An 18,943-nucleotide genomic window follows, 5' to 3' on the forward strand; every position below is an offset into this window, starting at 1 on the left:
ATTTTCTTTGATTGTTGTGCCAATGTTCTCCATGGAATCTTCTGCACCTGAGATTCTCTCTTCCATCTCTTGTATTCTGTTGTTGATGCTCACATCTATGGTTCCAGATTTCTTTCCTAGGGTTTCTAGCTCCAGAGTTGTCTTGCTTTGGGCTTTTTTAAAAAAATTGTTTCTACTTCCTTTTTTAAGTCTTGTATGGTTTTGTTCAATACTATCACCTGTTTGGCTGTGTTTTCCTGTATTTCTTTAAGGACTTCTACATCTTTATCAGTGTTCTCCTGTATTTCTTTAAGTGAGTTATTAAAGTCCTTCTCGATGTCCTCTACCAGTACCATGAGATATGATTTTAAATCTGAGTCTTGCTGTTTGGGTGTGTTGGGGTATCCAGGACTGGCTGAGATGGGAGTGCTGGGTTCTGATGATGGTGAATGGTCTTAGTTTCTGTTAGTAAGCTTCTTACCTTTACCTCTCGCCATCTGGTAATCTCTGGAGTTGTTATAGTTGTCTCTGGTTGGAGCTTGTTCCTCCCGTGATTCTGTTAGTCTCTATCAGCAGACCTGGGAGACTAGCTCTCTCCTAAGTTTCAGTGGTCAGAATACTCTCTGCAGGCAAGCTCTCTTCTTGCATGGAAGGTGCACAGATATCTGGCGTTCGGACCTGCCTCCTGGCAGAAGATGAAGGCCCGAAACTGGCTTTGTCCCAGAAGGTGTGTCACTTCTGCCTGTCCCTGAAGCTGTGTAGCTTCTGTATTCCTTACCTGGGCAGACTAATCTCTGAGGGATCTGGGACCCAAGATGGCTCCCCCAGGTCCTCCGGCAGAGCCCTCTCCTCTGGTGGGTAAGGTGCCTGGATGTCTGGAGCTGGAAAACGGGGTCTGTTTCAGAAGCTGTGTCACTTCTACCTGTCCCAGAAGCTCTGTAGCTTCTGTAGTCTGTACCCGCGCAGACTAGTCTCTGATTGATCTGGCACCCAAGACAGCTCCCCCAGGTGCTCTGGCAGAGCCCTCTGGGGCAGGGTGGACACCTCGCCTCTGGTGGGGAAGGTCTCCGGATGTCTGGACCTGGAAACAGGGCCTGTCCCAGAAGCTGTGTAGCTTCTGTAGTCTGCACTCTCCCCTGTGCAGACTAGTCTTTGAGGGATCTGGGACCCAAGATGGCTCCCCTAGGTGTTTTCCCCTGTTCCTTTTTAAATGTCAAGATAGAGAAAGAACTATGTTCAAAATGTTTGCATACTATAAATTCTAAACAAATGTTTCTTTAAACAAAGCTAACATTATTTGCTATAAAATTTACATTGTTATTAGATACAATGTCTTGCTTTTAATCACCTTTTTAAACTTTTTCTAGTTAGTGTATAAAGTAATGGACTTCGTTATGCATTTTCATAATAAGCATCATTACACCTTGTTCAAATTTATCCTACACCTCTACTGTACACCCCAACATCTTTATTGATGGTTTCTACCTCACCAAATAGTGCCTTCTTCTGCTTTCAAATGCATTTTATTATCATCTGGCTATTATGAATAAAGCTGCTATAAACATAGTTGAGCAAGTGCCCTTGAGGAAGTTAAAGAATTTTGAAAATGTTTATTGGCTATTTGCAATTCCTTTGAGATCAGTTTATTTACCTCATTAATTCCTTCATTGTTTTAACAATTATTTTTAGTATTTAAAATTTTCAATTCTTTATATATTCTGGATAATAATCCACTCTCTTAAAAGGTTTATTACCTTGATCTTTTCATCTTAAGATATTTTGTTCTTCCTCTAAATCCCCTCTCTAGAGTCATCACAACACACACACACACACACACACACACACACAGACACACAGACACACACACAGACACACACACACAAGCACATACACACACAGGAAGGAGGGATGCATGGATGGAATTTTAAACCTAGGATTTATATGGGAGATTAAGTATGAGACATTTATCTGTATGAGTATAGCTTTGCTTTTTTTAATGTCCATTTCATGTGGATGTCAAGATTTCTTAATGGCTGAATAAAGTTCCATTGTACCAATTTTTCTTTGTCATGTTTAACTGCTGTTGAACATCTAGGTTAATTCTGTTTCCTCATTGAGTTGGTCTAGCACTGAACATGGATGTGCAAGTGTGTTTCATTATATTGATAGAAAGGCTTTTGGTGTATACCCAAGGGTGGTATAGTAGGTCATATCATAGCTATAGTTTTTAATAAAGTCTTTATTCATTTACATGGTGGCTGAACAAAAGATAATCCCCACTAGAAGCTCCTGAGATTTTTTTCCCCACATCTTAACCAGCATTTTCTGTCTTGGCTTTCTTTACGAATAGCTATCTGACTCTGGCGAGATTGAATCTCAAAGCAGTTTTGATTTGCAGTTTTTTTTTAAAAATATTTATTCACTTTACATCCCAATATCCCAATACCCCCTCAGAGCTTTCCCCCCATTACCCCCTCCTCTTTGCTTCTGAGAAGGGAAGTTTCCCCATGGGATCTATGTGCTAGGACTAGGCACATCTCTGCCACTGAGACCAGACAAGGCAGTCCAATTAGGGGAATGGGACCACAGTCAGGCAACAAATTCTGTGACAGCCCCTTCTCCAGTTGTTATAGCACCAACATGAAGACCAAGCTGCATATCTGCTACATATGTTCTGGGGACCTACGACCAGTTCATGCTCTTTCTTTGGTTAGTGGCTAAATCTCTTAGAGTCCCTAGGGTCCAGGTTAGTTGACTCTATTGGTCTTTTTATGGAGTCTCTATCCTCGTTGGGTCCCTCAATTCTTCCTCCAACTCTTCCACAAGAATCCCTGAGCTCCATCTAATGTTTGGCTGTGGGTCTCTGCAGTTTCAGTCAGCTGTTGAGTGGAGCTTCTCAGAGATAGTTAAGTTATGCTAGTATCTTGTCTAAAATAATAGCAGAGTATCATTAATAGTGTCAGGTATTGGTTCTTACCCATAGGATGGGTCTCAATTTGGGTAGTCATTGGTTGGCCATTCCCTCTATCTTCGCTCTTATTTTTATCCCTGAAAATCTTGTAGACAGGACACATTTTAGGTTTAAGGTTTGGTAGGTGGGTCACTGTCCTTAACCCTGCACTGGGAGTACTGCCTGACTACAGGAAGTGGTCACTGTAAGATTCATATTCTCCACTGCTAGGACTTTCAGCTAGAGTCACCCCCTTAGACACCCTGGGGCCTCCCCTGTCCCAGGTCTCTGGAACATCCCAGAGATTGCCACCCACCTCTACCCACCACTGATTTCTGTACTCCTTCCCTTGCTCTCTGTATAACTGATTTCCCCTCCCACTTCTTTCCTCATCCCCTCTCTCATGCAGTTCCCTCCCTCCCTCCCTCCACCCATCCATCTCCAATATCTGTTTTGTTTCCCCTTCTGAGAAATATTCAAGCATCCTCCATTGGGGCCTCACTGTTATTTGACTTCTTTGGGTCTGTATAATGTAGTATGGTTATCATGAACTTTATGGCTAATCTCCACTTATAAGTGAGTACATACCATGCATGTCCTTTAGGGTCTGGGTTACCTTACTCAGGATGATATTCTCAATTTCCATCCATTTGTCTGCAAAATTCATGATTCCCTTGTTATTCAGTTGAGGGACTTCTAGGTTGTTTCCAGTTTCTGGCTATCAAATAAAGCTGCTATATACATAGTGAAGCAAGTGCCCTCAAGGAAGTTAAACAATTTTTCAAATGTTTATTGGCTATTTGCAATTCCTTTGAGATCAGTTTATGTAGCTCATTAGATCCTTTGTTGATTTAATAATTATTTTTAGTGTTGCAAATTTACAGTTATCTATATATTTTGGATAACAATTTACTCTCTAATGTGCAGCTGGCACACTATTGAATTTCTTCATACATTAGGTGTGCTACCCCTTTGCTCTGATGTCAACTCCTTTACTATGCAGAAGTTTTAAATGTCATATAATTTTATTGATTATTGACATTGTTTTGACTTTATCTTGAAGACTTGCTTTTCAAGGTTCTATCAGAGGGGTGTAGCTACACATGTATCTTTGCCTGAAGAATAGCCCTACTGGGGAAGGCCATCTTCTTTGACTGAATGGCAGCTTTAGAGAAATGAAGATGAATTGGTAATGGAGAAAGGCAACATCTGCTAGCCAGACAGACATTAGTGGAATCAACCTTGGTGATCTCTGGGGTGATAGATGATACAGTCCAGACTGCCCTTGCATCCTATGCCTGCATCTTGCAATATCTTACTTAAGTTTTTTTCTTCCCCTTTTGAAACTTTACACATCATGCAGTTTTTTTTGATCCATTTTGAATTGATTTTTGTATGGTGAAAGTTATTAATCTAGTTTCATTTTTCAGTATGTGGAAATCAATTAGAACAGCATCATTTTTTAAAATAGCCTACCTTTTCTCTAATCTATGATTTTGATACCTTTATCAAAAGTTAGGTTATAGTTGTATAGACTTGTTACTACAAGTAAGTTCCCTCTTCTAACCCATGGTTCTACATGTTTGTCTTTGAACCTGTTTCACTCTGACTTTTACTTATTTATAATTGAGTGTGTGTACACGCTTGCATGTGCTTGTGTAGAGTACACACAAATGCTCAGGTGCATTGGTAGTTTGTATAGTGTGTGCATCTTTTATTTTATTAATTTTTTATTTTATTTATTTACATTTCAAATGTTGTTCCCCTTCCCATTCTCCTCTCTACAACCCCTCTGTTCCATCCCCTTTCCCCTTTTTCCTCCAAGAGGGTGCTCCATTACCCACCCACCTACTTTCACCTTACCTCTCTAGCATCTCCCTTCCATGGGGCAACTATTCTCCACAGGACCAAGGGCCTCCCCTCTCATTGATATCAGATATGACAATCCTCTGCTACATATGTAGCTGGAACCATTGACCATTCATGTATACTCTTTTGATGGTTTAGTCCCTGGGAGCTCTGAGGGGGGGAGGGGTCCAGTTAGTTAATATTGTTGTTCTACCTATGGGGTATTTTCTACATGTGTGTGGGTCCCTGTGATTGTACATGTTTATGAAGATGCCAGAAGAAGATGTTGGGTGTCTTTCTATATCTCTATCAACTATAATTTCCGGAGACAGGGCTTCATGAACAATCAGAAGCTTGTAGTTTTGACTAGGCTGGCAGCCCAGTGAGATTATAAAATATAAGCTTTCTGCTTCTGGTGCTGTACAGACTTGCACAGTCACAAAAACTGAAGCTTGATATTTTAGCTGAGCTGTCTGATCAGTGAGACCCTGGGATCCTCCTGTCTTAGCTCCTCCCACCCTCTGTCCAGTGCAATGAGTGTAGACAGTGAATCCTGACCTTACACAGGTTCTGGGACTTCAGATTCAGCACAAGGACTTTACCCATACTTCTAGCACAAGGACTTTACCCAGCCAATTCTCTTGAACATTGAGGGAAATTTTTTTTGACTAATCTGCCAAAACTATACCTAATACTAGTGAGTGTATTCAGGAACATTATCTAAATGAATACCATACTTTTGGAAGTTTTGGAAGTTATAGTAATGATCCTCACAATAACTACATGTTAACCATTACCATTAGGAAAAAGCAAAGGAAACACTAGAGTAAAGATTTTAAACTTGTTCACTATTAAGCTAGAGAAAGTACCCAGGGAGCTGAAGGGGTTTGCAGCCCCATAGGAGAAACAACAATATGAACTAACCAGTACCCTCAGAGCTCCCTGAATCAAAGAAAACACATGGTGGTACTCATGGCTGTAGCTGCATGTGTAGCAGAGAATGGCCTAGTTGGTCATAAATGAGAGGCGAGGCCCTTGTTCCTGTGAAGATTCTATGCCTCAGTAAAGGGTATTGCCAGGACCAGGAAGCAGGAGTGAGTTGGGGAGCAAGGGGAGGAGGGGAGGAGGGGAGGGGATAGAGGGTTTTCAGAGAGGAAACTAGGAAAGGGAATAATATTTGAAATGTAAACAAAGAAAATACCTGATAAAAAAAGAAAAGAGGAAGTATTTAAAATTGTAGATAATTAAATTGATTCAAATATTAGAACATGTATACACCTAGTGCAATTATGCATGTTTTAAGTAAATAGCCTCATAAGTGTAGTAAGGTACAAAATCAACACAGAAACTTTCTGGAGGCCAGCCTTGGCATTCAGGTACTAATGTGGGACACATCATTGGATGAAAGCCAAAGGCTCATGATCTCTAGCCTTTAACTCTCTCTTACTGTTATGGGAACCAGAAGCTGTTGGCTTCTGGCAATTTAATTTTTACTGTTATGGGACCCAAAGCTGCTGACTTTTGGTAATTTAACTCTTGCTGATGGCAGCAGGGGATTAAGAAAAAAGTTTAGTTACTTGGGCTCTTTTCTCTTTGGATCAAGGGCCAAATGAGAGGCTTGGAGTCCATTAACTCTTTGAGAGCCAGAGAGGAAGAAAAAGGAAGAAAGGATAAAATCCAAGCACACAACACACCAGATGAAACAGAAATGGCTACACCAAAGCTTTATTACTGCTTTCAGATTTTTAAATAGCATTTTAGACAATAAGTTTTCTATGTAACAATTACCTCATAGATAAAATCTTACAAAAAAGAGGAGTCACAGAAGGATGTCCATAGAAAGTTCATAGCAGTGTTTCATTCTATAAGTTCATTATAAGTTTAAAGCAACAGTTTCACATAGCCTTGCTTTATCATAGTGAGCACCTGTGGCATCATCCTTGGATCTGACCTAGGATGAATGTTTTTTTTCTTGATCACAAATTTGTCCCAAGCCTATTTCTCTTCTTGGTGAAATATATGAAAGCTCACTGAAGTCCTTATTATGAAGCCTTTTCTATTCTATGAAGAAGAGGCAAATTCTATTCTTCATTCTGATTTTATTACATCTTTCTTGCAAAACAACTAAAACCATCTCCTTAAACTTTCTTCCTAAAATTATTTCAATCAAATGAGAAATTCTATAAGATCATTAATTTATCTAAAGAACATTAATTCATGAACACTCATCTTCTTGTTGATCTGCAGGAAATTAATACAGTAGGGAGGGCTATCACCCAGGAAGTAATCACACTATGCTATAGGCAGTTATGGTCTCCTAGTGCCCACTCACACCAAGCCAAATAAATGAGAAGGATGACAATGTCAACTAGGAGAAAATATACATCAGTAACAAGAAACAATCCTGGTATAAAGTCTTTGGGACCATTCCTCACCAGAGCTCACCCATCACAGCTGTGCAAGATGGTAGGCCATCTGTGGGGAACTCATTTGCCTATTGCAGCTCTTTTTGTATGGTGTCCGCTAGAAACTCCAATCGATTTTTTATATACTAATCATGAGTTTATGGAGAAAGAAATTAGGAAAAAACACTTCAAATCCAAACCCAATAAAAGCATCAAAAGATTTACACAATGAAAACTTTAAAACGTTGACAAAATTAAAGAAAATACTTGAAGATTAGTAGAATTAATATTGTAAAATTAGCTTATATTGCTAAAAGTGATCTACAGAGTCAACGTAATTCCAAAAGATATTTTTTGATGACGTAGGAGAAACAATGCTAAAGATTAAGAGAAAGCACAAAAGCCAACATAATCCTGAGCAGAAAAAGCAAGTAGGGAGATATCACTGTAATGTCTTCAAGTCATATGGCAGAACAATAGTGCCAGTATTATACTGGAACAGAAACAAATATATTGACCAATGTGATAAATGGAGAATGTAGAAACAAGTACACATAGCTCCTATCATCCGATTTGGACAAAAGCCTCCAACAATGGACTGGCAAAAAACAATTATTATTATTATTTTTTTGATTTTGTGTTTTTCTAAACAAATAATGCTGGAGAAACTGAATTTCAACAAGAGGAAGAATGAAACTATACTTTCGCTCTGCACAAAAATCTATTCAAAATGGATCAAAGACACAAGCATAAGACTTGAAACCTACAATTTCTGGAGGACAATATGAGTAAAATACTCAAGATACAGATACACAAAAAACTTCATGAAAAGGAGAGTGGTAGCACAGTAGATAATACTCATGTGACAAAGGGATTGCACAAACTAAGAGTTCTCACAGCATAGGAAACAATTATCAGAGAGAACAGACATCATACAGAATGGGAAATATTTGTGATTTGCACATCAGATAGAAGATTAATATCCAGACTCTATAAGGCATTGTAAAAAAATTAACCCTCCAAAAACCCATCCAATCAATAGAAAAGTTAACAAACCCAATTTACAGTACACACACACACACACACACACACACACACACACACACACACATACACACACACAGGAATACAAATGGCAAACAAATATCTGAGAAATGCAAACTACAGCTGCTTTGAAAATCTATCTCCTCCTGGTTTGCATAGCCAGTACAAGGAAACTGAGTGAAAATACTCCTGAGTCTGTGGTGACTGAGGAACCCTTATCCCTGGAAGGAAGTAAACTGGATTAATCACTATTAAAATCAGTGTGGAGATTTCTTGAAAACCAAGAGTAAAGCTCTAATATGTAGTAATATCTATACTACTCCTGGTATAAATCTGAACAATCTAAATCAACATGCTAAGAGGATACACATCCATCTTTAACATGTCACAATTCATAACAGCTATGCTATGGCTTCAATCTGGGTGCTGATAAGCATAAGAATGAACACATAAATGTGTTGCACACACAGGCACACGTGCACACACACTCATGTGTATTGAAATTTATCTTTTCAGTCATGAAGAGTGAAATAATGCCATTTGCAGTATGAATGGTACTTTCTTATTAGATGGCTAAAAGAAAGTTTAGTAAGTCTTCAGAAACACAAATACCACATTTTATTTCATATACTGATCTAGATTTAATTTTTATATGGGTGTACATATGTGTGCTAGTGCAAATGCATGCATGATGTGAAAGCAGAATGGGGTACAAAGAGAGAGGGAAACAATTCTAAGGAAGAAAGAAGCAGAGGGAGGAAGAGAGGGAAAGAGGATACATGACAGCACAAAGGGGGACTGTTTAGAAGATGATTAGGGACCAGTACGAGGGAACACTAAGGATAGGATAAGTAGTTAGATGATAAAGGGAAAAATATCATGATGTACATGTACAAAAATGCCATAGTGAAATAGGTTACTTTATATCATAGCTTAAATTTAATACAAAAGGAGGCTCAAGAGATGATCTAGTGGTTAAGTGCTTGTATTGCTCTTCAAGAGAAAACAAATTCAATGCCCAGTACTCAATTAGGTGGCTCATAACTAGGAGTAATTCTACCTCCAAGTGTTTTAATGGCCTCTGCTAGATTTGACAGGCACCTGCATTCATGTCTATTTGCACCCCATATAAATTTGCATAATGTAATACTAAAATAACAAAAACAAATCTTTAAAAATTGCTAAGATAATATAAAATTCAACTATAAGCAATAAATTTAACCACATAGCCATTGGAATTGTGATAAAATTGGGGAAATTTTGTAAAGGTTTTAAAATTAATTTAAAAATTTATGTGAATTTGAATACCAGTTGCATGGGAAAATAGTTGTAGACAGGAAGAATAAGGTTTGATTATTTACAACATATGGTTTCAAGATGTACAAAATCAGGGGAACCAGAAGAGTTTTCTTTTCTTTCTTCTTTTTTTTTTTTTTTTTTTTTTTTTTTTTTTTTTTTTTTGTTCTTTATTTTTATTAGTGAGTATCCACTTCTGTATCTTTCATTTACATTTCAAATGATATCCCTTTTCCTAGTTTCCTCTCTGAAAGTCCTCTTTGTTCCCCATTCTAAGAAGGAATGAAGTACCCACACTTTGGTCTTCCTTCTTCTTGATTCTCATGTGTTTTGCAAATTGTATCTTGGGTATTCTAAGTTTCTGGGCTAATATCCACTTATCAGTGAGTGCATATCATGTGTGTTCTTTTGTGATTGGGTTACCTCACTCAGGATGATATCCTCCAGATCCATCCATTTGCCCAAGAATTTCCTAAATTCATTGTTTTAAATAGCTGATTAGTACTCTCTTGTGTAAATGTACCACATTTTCTGTATCCATTCCTCTGTTGAGGGACATCTGGGTTCTTTCCAGCTTCTGGCTATTATAAATAAGGCTTCTATGAACATAGTGGAGCATGTGTCCTTATTACCAGTTGGAACATCTTCTGGGTATATGCCAGGAGAGATATTGCTGGATCTTCTGGAAGTAATATGTCCAATTTTCTGAGGAACCGCCAAGCTGATTTCCAGAGTGGTTGTACCAGCTTGCAATCCCACCACCAGTGGAGGAGTGTTCCTCTTCCTCCATGTCCCCATCAGCATCTGCTGTCACCTGAGATTTTGATCCTAGCCATTCTGACTGGTGTGAGGTGGAATCTCAGTGTTGTTTTGATTTGCATTTCTTTGATGATTAAGGATGTTGAACATTTTTTTCAGGTTCTTCCTACCTATTTGGTATTCCTCAGTTGAGAATTCTTTGTTTAGCTCTGTACCCCATTTTTTAATGGGGTTATTTGATTTTCTGGAGTCCAGGTTCTTGAGTTCTTTGCATATATTGGATATTAGTACCCGATCAGATTTAAGATTGGTAAAGATCCTTTCCCAATCTGTTGGTGCCCTTTTTGTCTTATTGTCAGTGTCTTTTGTCTGACAGAAGCTTTGCAATTTTATGAGGTCCCATTTGTCTATTCTTGATCTTACAGCACAAGCCATTGGTGTTCTGTTCAGGAATTTTTCCCCCGTGCCCATATCTTTGAGACTTTCCTCTACTTTCTCCTCTATAAGTTTCAGTGTCCCTGGTTTTATGTGGAGTTCCTTGATCCACATAGGCTTGAGCTTTTTACAAGGAGATAAGAATGGATCAATTTGCATTCTTCTACATGATAACCACCAGTTGAGCCAGCACCATTTGCTGAAAATGCTGTCTTTTTTTCCATTGGATGTGTTTAGCTCCTTTGTCAAAGATCAAGTGACCATAGGTGTGTGGGTTCATTTCTGGGTGTTCGGTTCTATTTCATTGATCAACCTGTCTGTCGCTGTACCAGTACCATGCAGTTTTTATCACAATTGCTCTGTAGTACAGCTGTAGGTCAGGCATGGTGATTCTACCAGAGGTTCTTTTATTTTTGAGAATAGGTTTAGCTATCCTAAGGTTTTTTGTTATTCCAGATGAATTTGCAAATTACCCTTTCTAACTCTGTGAAGAATTGAGTTGGAATTTTGATGGGGATTGCATTGAATCTGTAGATTGCTTTTGGCAAGACAGCCATTTTGACTATATTAATTCTGCCAATCCATGACCATGGGAGATCTTTTCATCTTATGAGATCTTCGATTTCTTTCTTCAGAGACTTGAAGTTCTTATCATACAGATATTTAACTTCCTTAGTTAGAGTCACACTAAGGTATTTTATATTATTTGTGACTATTGTGAAGGCTGTTGTTTCCCTAATTTCTTCCTCAGTCTGTTTATCCTTTGTGTAGAGAAAGGCTACTGATTTTTTTTTTTTAGTTAATTTTATATCCAGCTATTGCATGGAAGCTGTTTATTAGGTTTAGGAGTTCTCTTGTGGACAGAAGAGTTTTCTGTTGTGCAGTTCTTTATAGTATATGATTTTTGTGCTGTACCTATACTTTTTAATCCCAAAGAAAGTATTTCTTTACCATTTAGTTCTACAAATATACTTTCACTCACTTGGGTTTGTATAAATGACAGTTATTAAGTTAATTTTCTTTTGTAGTGGAATATAGGACTGGGTTATCCTCCTTCCTTGGTGTCTTTGTAGCTATTTCGCTAACAATTCCTGAATACACAATGGGATCCATGTCAATGACTTTGATACCAGGGTTCTAGTGAACATGATCATTGCTGTTCTCTGAGTTACTGTCTAACTCCAGCACCATAGTCTATATAGGACTAGGGTTAGGATACAGGCTCACTCCAACATATATACATACATACATACATACATACATACATACATACATACATACATATACACACATATGTACATACATATACATACACACATATGTTCATGATGCATACTACATGTTATTTGATGTTCGTGTGTATACATATATGTATATATTCATGTATGCACACACACACACACACACACACACACACACACACACACACATGGACTTTGCTGATGTGGTGAGTTTGTTACATTTCCTTATAGTTCACTGGAGTCCTCTTTAGTGGAAGACTGTGAAGTCTCTGGACAGTCAGAACTCTCAATGGGTGTTTGGGAGGTGGTGAAAACATATCATAGTTTTGGTGAATGGTTGAAATGAAGTTAAGGTTTTTAGTTCTGTCTCTACAATCACAGGTACCTTTTTTCATACAGGTTGTGGTCTTAGAATGTACTTGGCAGAAGTTGGAGCTGCCTTACAAGATCATTTCAAGATTCATGGTGAATTTTACCTGTAAGAGAAGAAAAATATTCTCATGGCTTTATGTTGAAGAATGTACATGTGGACTAATGATCCTACAACAGGCATAAAAGAAATGCCTGGTGCAGAATAAGAGAGCAGACAATGATAATTATATATATGACAATATATTACCTCATATACTCTGAAGCCTCTTATTCTTTAAATACTTGTAGAAATGATGAATGCCTACATCAAACCCTTAAGACAGTGAGAGGAAGACAGAGATTTTGGGTGAATTGAGTCAAATATTTAATGCACTTATCTTATTGCATGCAATACATTGTGGATGCTTAGGTGCCTCAGAAAGTCTTCCTATGGTGTTATATTGAGGGGTGGGAAGATAGAGGCTCAAGATACCTAAAAAAGAGTATATCTTTTTTCTTTTTTGGCTTTTTGAGACAGGGTTTCTCTGTATAGCCCTGGCTGTCCTGGAACTCACTTTGTAGACCAGGCTGGCCTCGAACTCAGAAGTCCGCCTGCTTCTGCCTCCTGAGTGCTGGGATTAAAGGTGTGCACCACCACGCCCGGCTATCTTACGTACATAATTTTAGCATCATCTTAATGTTTCTTCAGAAAGATAAACAATAGTTTGAAGTAATATTTTCATTATTTACTATTTTATCTTTGATTTTGAACATGGCTTTTCAATTTGATTTAAAATTAGATTGGAAAGTCCTCTTACATCAACCATACTAGCTATCATCAATTAACACAATAAGTTATTTTTGAATGTCCTATATTCTTCTGGAAAATCAAAACCATATCACTGGCTTTCAGTAAACAATGAAGAATTCCAAAGTGCACCATAGATTGTAGATGCCCCTTAGGGAGGGTCAGCCAGGCCTTAATGAGTTATTTTGTTCCAGTTATTATTTCTGCATAAAAAAGCCAAAGAACCTGTCTCTCAAAGGGACAGGCAGCAGTAGCCCCAAGGGTTTGTTATGCTTACCCAGAGCCCTTTTCTCTCTCTTTATGCTCAAAGATATTGACCATCATTCCTGCTGCATGTGCATCTTTGGCCAGAGAGAATATTTAATAATTCAACTTGCATTCAGACAACAATATTTTATAATAGTAAATGGAATACACCTTCATAAAGTCCTTTTTGGAATTCAGTGTCCCAACTCTGCTTCTAGATGGTAAGTGCAAGAGCCATGGGTTCTATTGACAAGGATGTTCATTGGATGAAGAAGGTAAACAAGAGAGGCCCTGTGATGCTCCTGATATTGCTAAACTAGTTGGACTTGTGGACCAGAAAATATGGGTCAATGGCAGCCACAACTAAGCTTGAGAACTGAGAATATGTAAAAAGAAGGCTAGAGGGAAAGTCTGATACTTGGTTTGGAGTAAATGCCTAGCCCTATGTCCTATTTACCATTACTAATGACTGATGCAGTAGGGAGAGAGGCTATTAGAGTGGCCAGAGGCCCTGATCCACAGTGATAAGCATAAAAGTCAGTCTATATGTCAACAACACAAGTATGTAGTTGGGAGTAACAGAATAGCAAGTAGGGGTCAGCAAGTGCACATAAGAATGCCTTAGTTCAGACTCAGGCAGGCAAGGGGGACTCTGCTTACTTGAAGATATGTGATAGGAAGCCCTGGCATGTGGAAAGGAAAGTTATGCTCTTCAAAACTTGGAACAGTTGAAAGCACCATCATTTCATTTTTATTTCTTCAAATACATCCCCCACTTCAGGGATCAGGGAACCTGTGGAAGAGGAGGCAGAAGGATGTAAGAGCCAGAGGGGATAGAGGATACCAAGAAAACAGGTCTATTTACATCCACATGATCAAAGATCATATGAACTCACAGAAACTGAAGCAGTGTACACATGGCTTATGTGAGTCTGCCTGGGTCTGTACCAGGTCTTTTCTGTATACATTGTGGATACCAATGTAGTGTTTTTATGGGATTCCTGAGTGTTAAAATGAGTGGGTCTCTGATTCTTCTCTCTCTCTCTTTTGTTTAATTACAATGTGTTAGTTTTGTTTTTCCTTATCTAGTATTCAATACTATACTACTATATTATTATATTTCTGTAGACACCAGTTTGTTGTCTAATGAGAGACATAAATGGAGTAGATCTAGATGGAAGGAAAAGTGTGGAGGAACTGGGAGGAGTAGAGAATTGGAACCAATGATCAGGATGTTAGAAAAAGAATTTCAACAAAAGAGGGAAAAAAGAAGTTATTCACATAGCCATGTGACAAAATACCTCTCTTAGTTTGTAGATCCCATCACTTTTAATCTCAAAACAAAGCTGCAGTATATGGACAAATAACATCACTGAACAAACACAAAACTTGGAGCCATAGAGATTGCCAGTTCAAAGTATTTTCAGAGTCTGAAGAAAAATATTTTAAAGGATCCAGCAAGCTTGATAGAGTTAGGATGATTTTTCTTGTCAGAATAGATTAGAATGATTCTTTGCTTGTCACCATGGGTCAGGGACTCTGACCACTCTAACATCCTTTCTCCTTTCTGCATCATTACCCCAGGCTAAGAAGATGTAAATATTTAATATTAGAATAAAGAAAGCAATGGAGAATGAAAGCTTTATTCAGGTATTTCAACGATTTTATGCATAAAACAGTTTGTATGATTACATATTGACAATTAATACAAGTGAAAATAAAGTTTTAACAATAGATCTAACATAGAGGCAATAAGTCCTGGCACAGTGTAAGTTACTTGTGTAACTTGAGTACAATCAAGATCTATTATAGAAATGGTACAAGATATTCTTGAATGGGCTACAGATATTTAACTGTTGATTCATTGCTCTTCACAGTTAACTTATTGGGAGAACTCTGGCTCATCATCAGAGAAACGACATGCTTATTTTTTACTAAAGGAAAAACAATTGAAACTTTAAGGAATTGTTATTTATTTTTTGAAAGATATTGAATATTGATATTACTGGTTGTAATAAGTGTTTAGATTCCCAAGAGCTGCATAAACATAGTCAGCAGAAAATTGTATTATATATATATATATATATATATATATATATATATATATATATATACACACACACACACACACACACATAAAATTATATTTAGTAAGTATGTGGAGATCATAGCATCCTCTAGAAGGACTCTTGAAAATTACATAATTGGAAGGAGTAAGGTAGGCATAATGTTTTTGTACTCTGTGTAAAGGTTATCTTATACCAAGAATATCCTGTCACAGTCTGTGTAAACAATTCTTCACATTTATTCTCTGACTTTTCAATAAATGCTGATATCCCATGGTTGGGCAGAAAGCATACTAGGGTAGAAACTTGCACCAGCCACAGGAAGGAGAAAGAAGGTGTGGTGGTAGTGGTTCAGATCTGCCAGGAGAATGAAGAGATGAGCCATGAGGAGAGTGTCCAAGAGGATAAAATGAGAAAAAATCAGAAGCCCAAAGAGCCAGATCAATAATAATATGCAAGTATTAATTGGGATCATATCTGGGAGGTAGCCAGATTAGCATTAGAGGTTAATATAAATCATTTAACCGCTCAGCTATTGAGCTTGAAATAAATCTTGTTTTTTTTTTTTAAATGTGGTTATTAAGGACTATTAAAAGTAAAGAAAAACAGCTGCCAGATTAATTCACTACATACATTTATATTAAAAATAAACCATTTTACAAGGGACTATATGTTATAGGTAGATACATTTAGAGAAATGATGGATGAAGACTACAATATTCTGGATATTGGGTCCAGGAAGATGACATAGATTCTATGAGTATTTCATATTACTAGATATCATGCAGGTATATACAGTACCTTAAATACTTTAATCAAGAATGAATTCCAGAACTCAATGAGATATATAGAGAAATTTGGCTTAGAGCTTTTCATTAGTCAGAATTAGGGAGATAATCCTTGAAGCTCAAAAGATAATTGTTTTGAATTATTGTTATGAAATAACCAAGTAAGAATTGGATTTCTATGATAAATTAGAGTATTTTTCATTCTAGTATCATGGTGGTTGAGATATTTCTGGGATTTCTAGGTGTGGTAGTTAACAGTTAGTTATAAAGATTAGTATCTGAAAAGAATGGTGATCAGTTATGTTCTACTCACTCAGGACTTATTATGCTGTTTCAAAAGTTATGTGGGTAAGTATTAATAATGTAAATCAAATTCTTATATTTTTGTATTTCAACTTTAACTAAATGCAGCACTATTAAAATATATCTAATTTGGGCATAGTGGCTAAAAAAATACAAAAGAATGACCAGGGTCTTGACCACAGTGCTAACAAAAAGGGATAAGGATGTGAATTGAAAAAAAAAGCCAAACTTTCCTTAAATATTCTTGGGTTATCGTACACCCCTTAATAGTCATTTAGTCCCAGTTTTGGTGCATAATATAACTTTTTTTTTTTACTATTATATGAAACACTTGGGGATTTAATCCTAGACTACTCACCTCTAACAACCCTAAAGCTAAGGATGTAATCAGACAACATCAGAGACCTAAAAAGAGATATTCCAGTATTGCTATAATCTACCTACCTGATGTTTCCACAAATATATTTGTAAAGTGACAAGTTATGACTTTCTTTTATGTAACAATAAAAATCCTTATAAAACTGTTGTCACATAGGGTCATGGTAGTTGGGGCAACCTAACTCTATGTTCCTGAGCCATGATCACTCATATTTGACTCCAGAATATACTAGTTATATGCCTTTGGGGTGATAGATATATTTTTGCGTTAACAAAGCTGTAAAATGTGGAAATAAATGGTATGTAATTATATTTTATTATATGCAGTACAACAAAAAAGGTTAGGAAGGCTCCCAAGTTGAAGAAAGAAAATGAATGGTATCACTCAGATATGAAGTATGAAAAGTTGAAAAAAAGGATTAGTTTGGTATGGGAACACAGTGTGAGAGGTGTATGTGGGAATATCCATAAATAATAAGTATCACAAGAATAAATAGATTTTTTGAATTTATGGATCTGAACTATTGTAGAGAGATATTAATAGTGAAGTACTGAGTAGTAACTTTTAAGAAATAGTACATACAAAAAAATAACAAGTGGCAGACAGTGAGGATCATCAGTCTTATTTTATTTACAGAGAAAAGGACAAAACCACAAATTCTAAGAAATGTGTACTTATGTGCTTGGCAGAGGAGATAATCATGAACAAGTATAAGGACAATCAAAGAAATCCAGCAATGTGCAAACTGATAACATTGTAAATACAAATATTTTCATTTCCCTCAACAGGAACAATTCACATAAGAGATGGAGGCTGAAAATCATACCACGGTAGCAGAGCTAATCATCTTGGGACTAACAGAGGACCCTAAGCTGTGTATAGTCTTTTTTGTGATATTTCTAGGAGTATACATTATCACTTTAGTAGGCAATATCAGTATCATCACATTGATAAGAATTTCCTCCCAGCTGCACACACCCATGTATCTATTCCTCAGCCACCTGGCTTTTGTAGATATTGTATTTTCAACCTCAGTCTCAGTTATAATGCTTATGGAGCTTCTTCGACATGGGCTGGTTCTACCTGTGGCTACTTGTGCAGCTCAGCTCTGTATGACAGTGTCATTTGGGTCATCTGAGTGCTTCCTACTGGCTGCCATGGCCTATGATCGCTATGTAGCAATCTGTTCACCTCTCCTCTATTCAACACTCATGTCCTCTAGAGTCTGTTTTCTATTGTTGGGAATATCCTATGTTGGTGGCTTCATGAATGGTTGGACATTTACTGGTTGTGTGTTAAGTCTTTCCTTCTGTGGACCAACTCAGATAAATCACTTTTTCTGTGACTTCTCCCCTTTGCTGAAAGTGTCCTGCTCAGATGTTTCTATTATTGGAATCATCCCCTCTATCTCTTCTGGCTCCATTATTGTGGTGACAGTTTTTGTCATAGCTGTCTCCTACATCTACATACTTATCACCATCCTGAAGATGCGCTCCACTGAAGGCCGACGCAAGGCCTTCTCCACCTGCACCTCCCACCTCACTGCAGTCACTCTCTTCTATGGGACCATTACTGTCATTTATGTGATGCCTAAGTCAAGCTACTCTACTGAACAGAACAAGGTGATCTCTTTATTCTACACAGTGGTGATTCCTATGTTGAATCCTCTCATCTATAGTCTGAGAAACAGAGATGTAAAGGATGCTCTGAGGAAAGCAATTGTCAGAGTATATTCATAGACTCTATTGAATTCAAGAAATTTGTGATGATTTTTTTTACCCATGTCACAATTAGCATCTACCACATGAGATTTTACTGAATGCTTTTGTATTAAAACCTGTGTCTTTGCACTATTCTTACTTTTATACATGTGTGCATCATTTGTAGGACTACTTGATGTCAGTGAAGTGATAGGAATAATCATTGCTACTGTTGAACTTCTGCAAGATATCAAGCTCTTTGCCTTTATGTAATTTATGTAGCAAACAGCAATTTTGTGCCTTCTACTTGTCAGACTAAATTTTATCTTCATTATATATGAATTT

General features: G+C 37.3%; 1 protein-coding gene across 1 annotated transcript; it reads left to right on the forward strand.

Moving 5' to 3' along the window:
- The first annotated feature begins 17,618 nt into the window (after positions 1-17,618).
- On the forward strand, positions 17,619-18,691 carry LOC110297567 (olfactory receptor 472). The gene has a single exon (XM_021166368.1). The coding sequence runs from the start codon at positions 17,705-17,707 to the stop codon at positions 18,635-18,637; it is 933 nt and encodes a 310-aa protein (XP_021022027.1). The 5' UTR covers positions 17,619-17,704; the 3' UTR covers positions 18,638-18,691.
- The last annotated feature ends 252 nt before the right edge of the window (positions 18,692-18,943 follow it).

Source organism: Mus caroli, chromosome 7 (genome assembly GCF_900094665.2).
Source record: "Mus caroli chromosome 7, CAROLI_EIJ_v1.1, whole genome shotgun sequence".
NCBI lineage: Eukaryota > Metazoa > Chordata > Mammalia > Rodentia > Muridae > Mus > Mus caroli.

Excerpts from the sequence above, each read along its gene's own strand:
- LOC110297567 (XM_021166368.1), top strand. The coding sequence starts at position 17,705 with ATGGAGGCTGAAAATCATACCACGGTAGCAGAGCTAATCATCTTGGGA.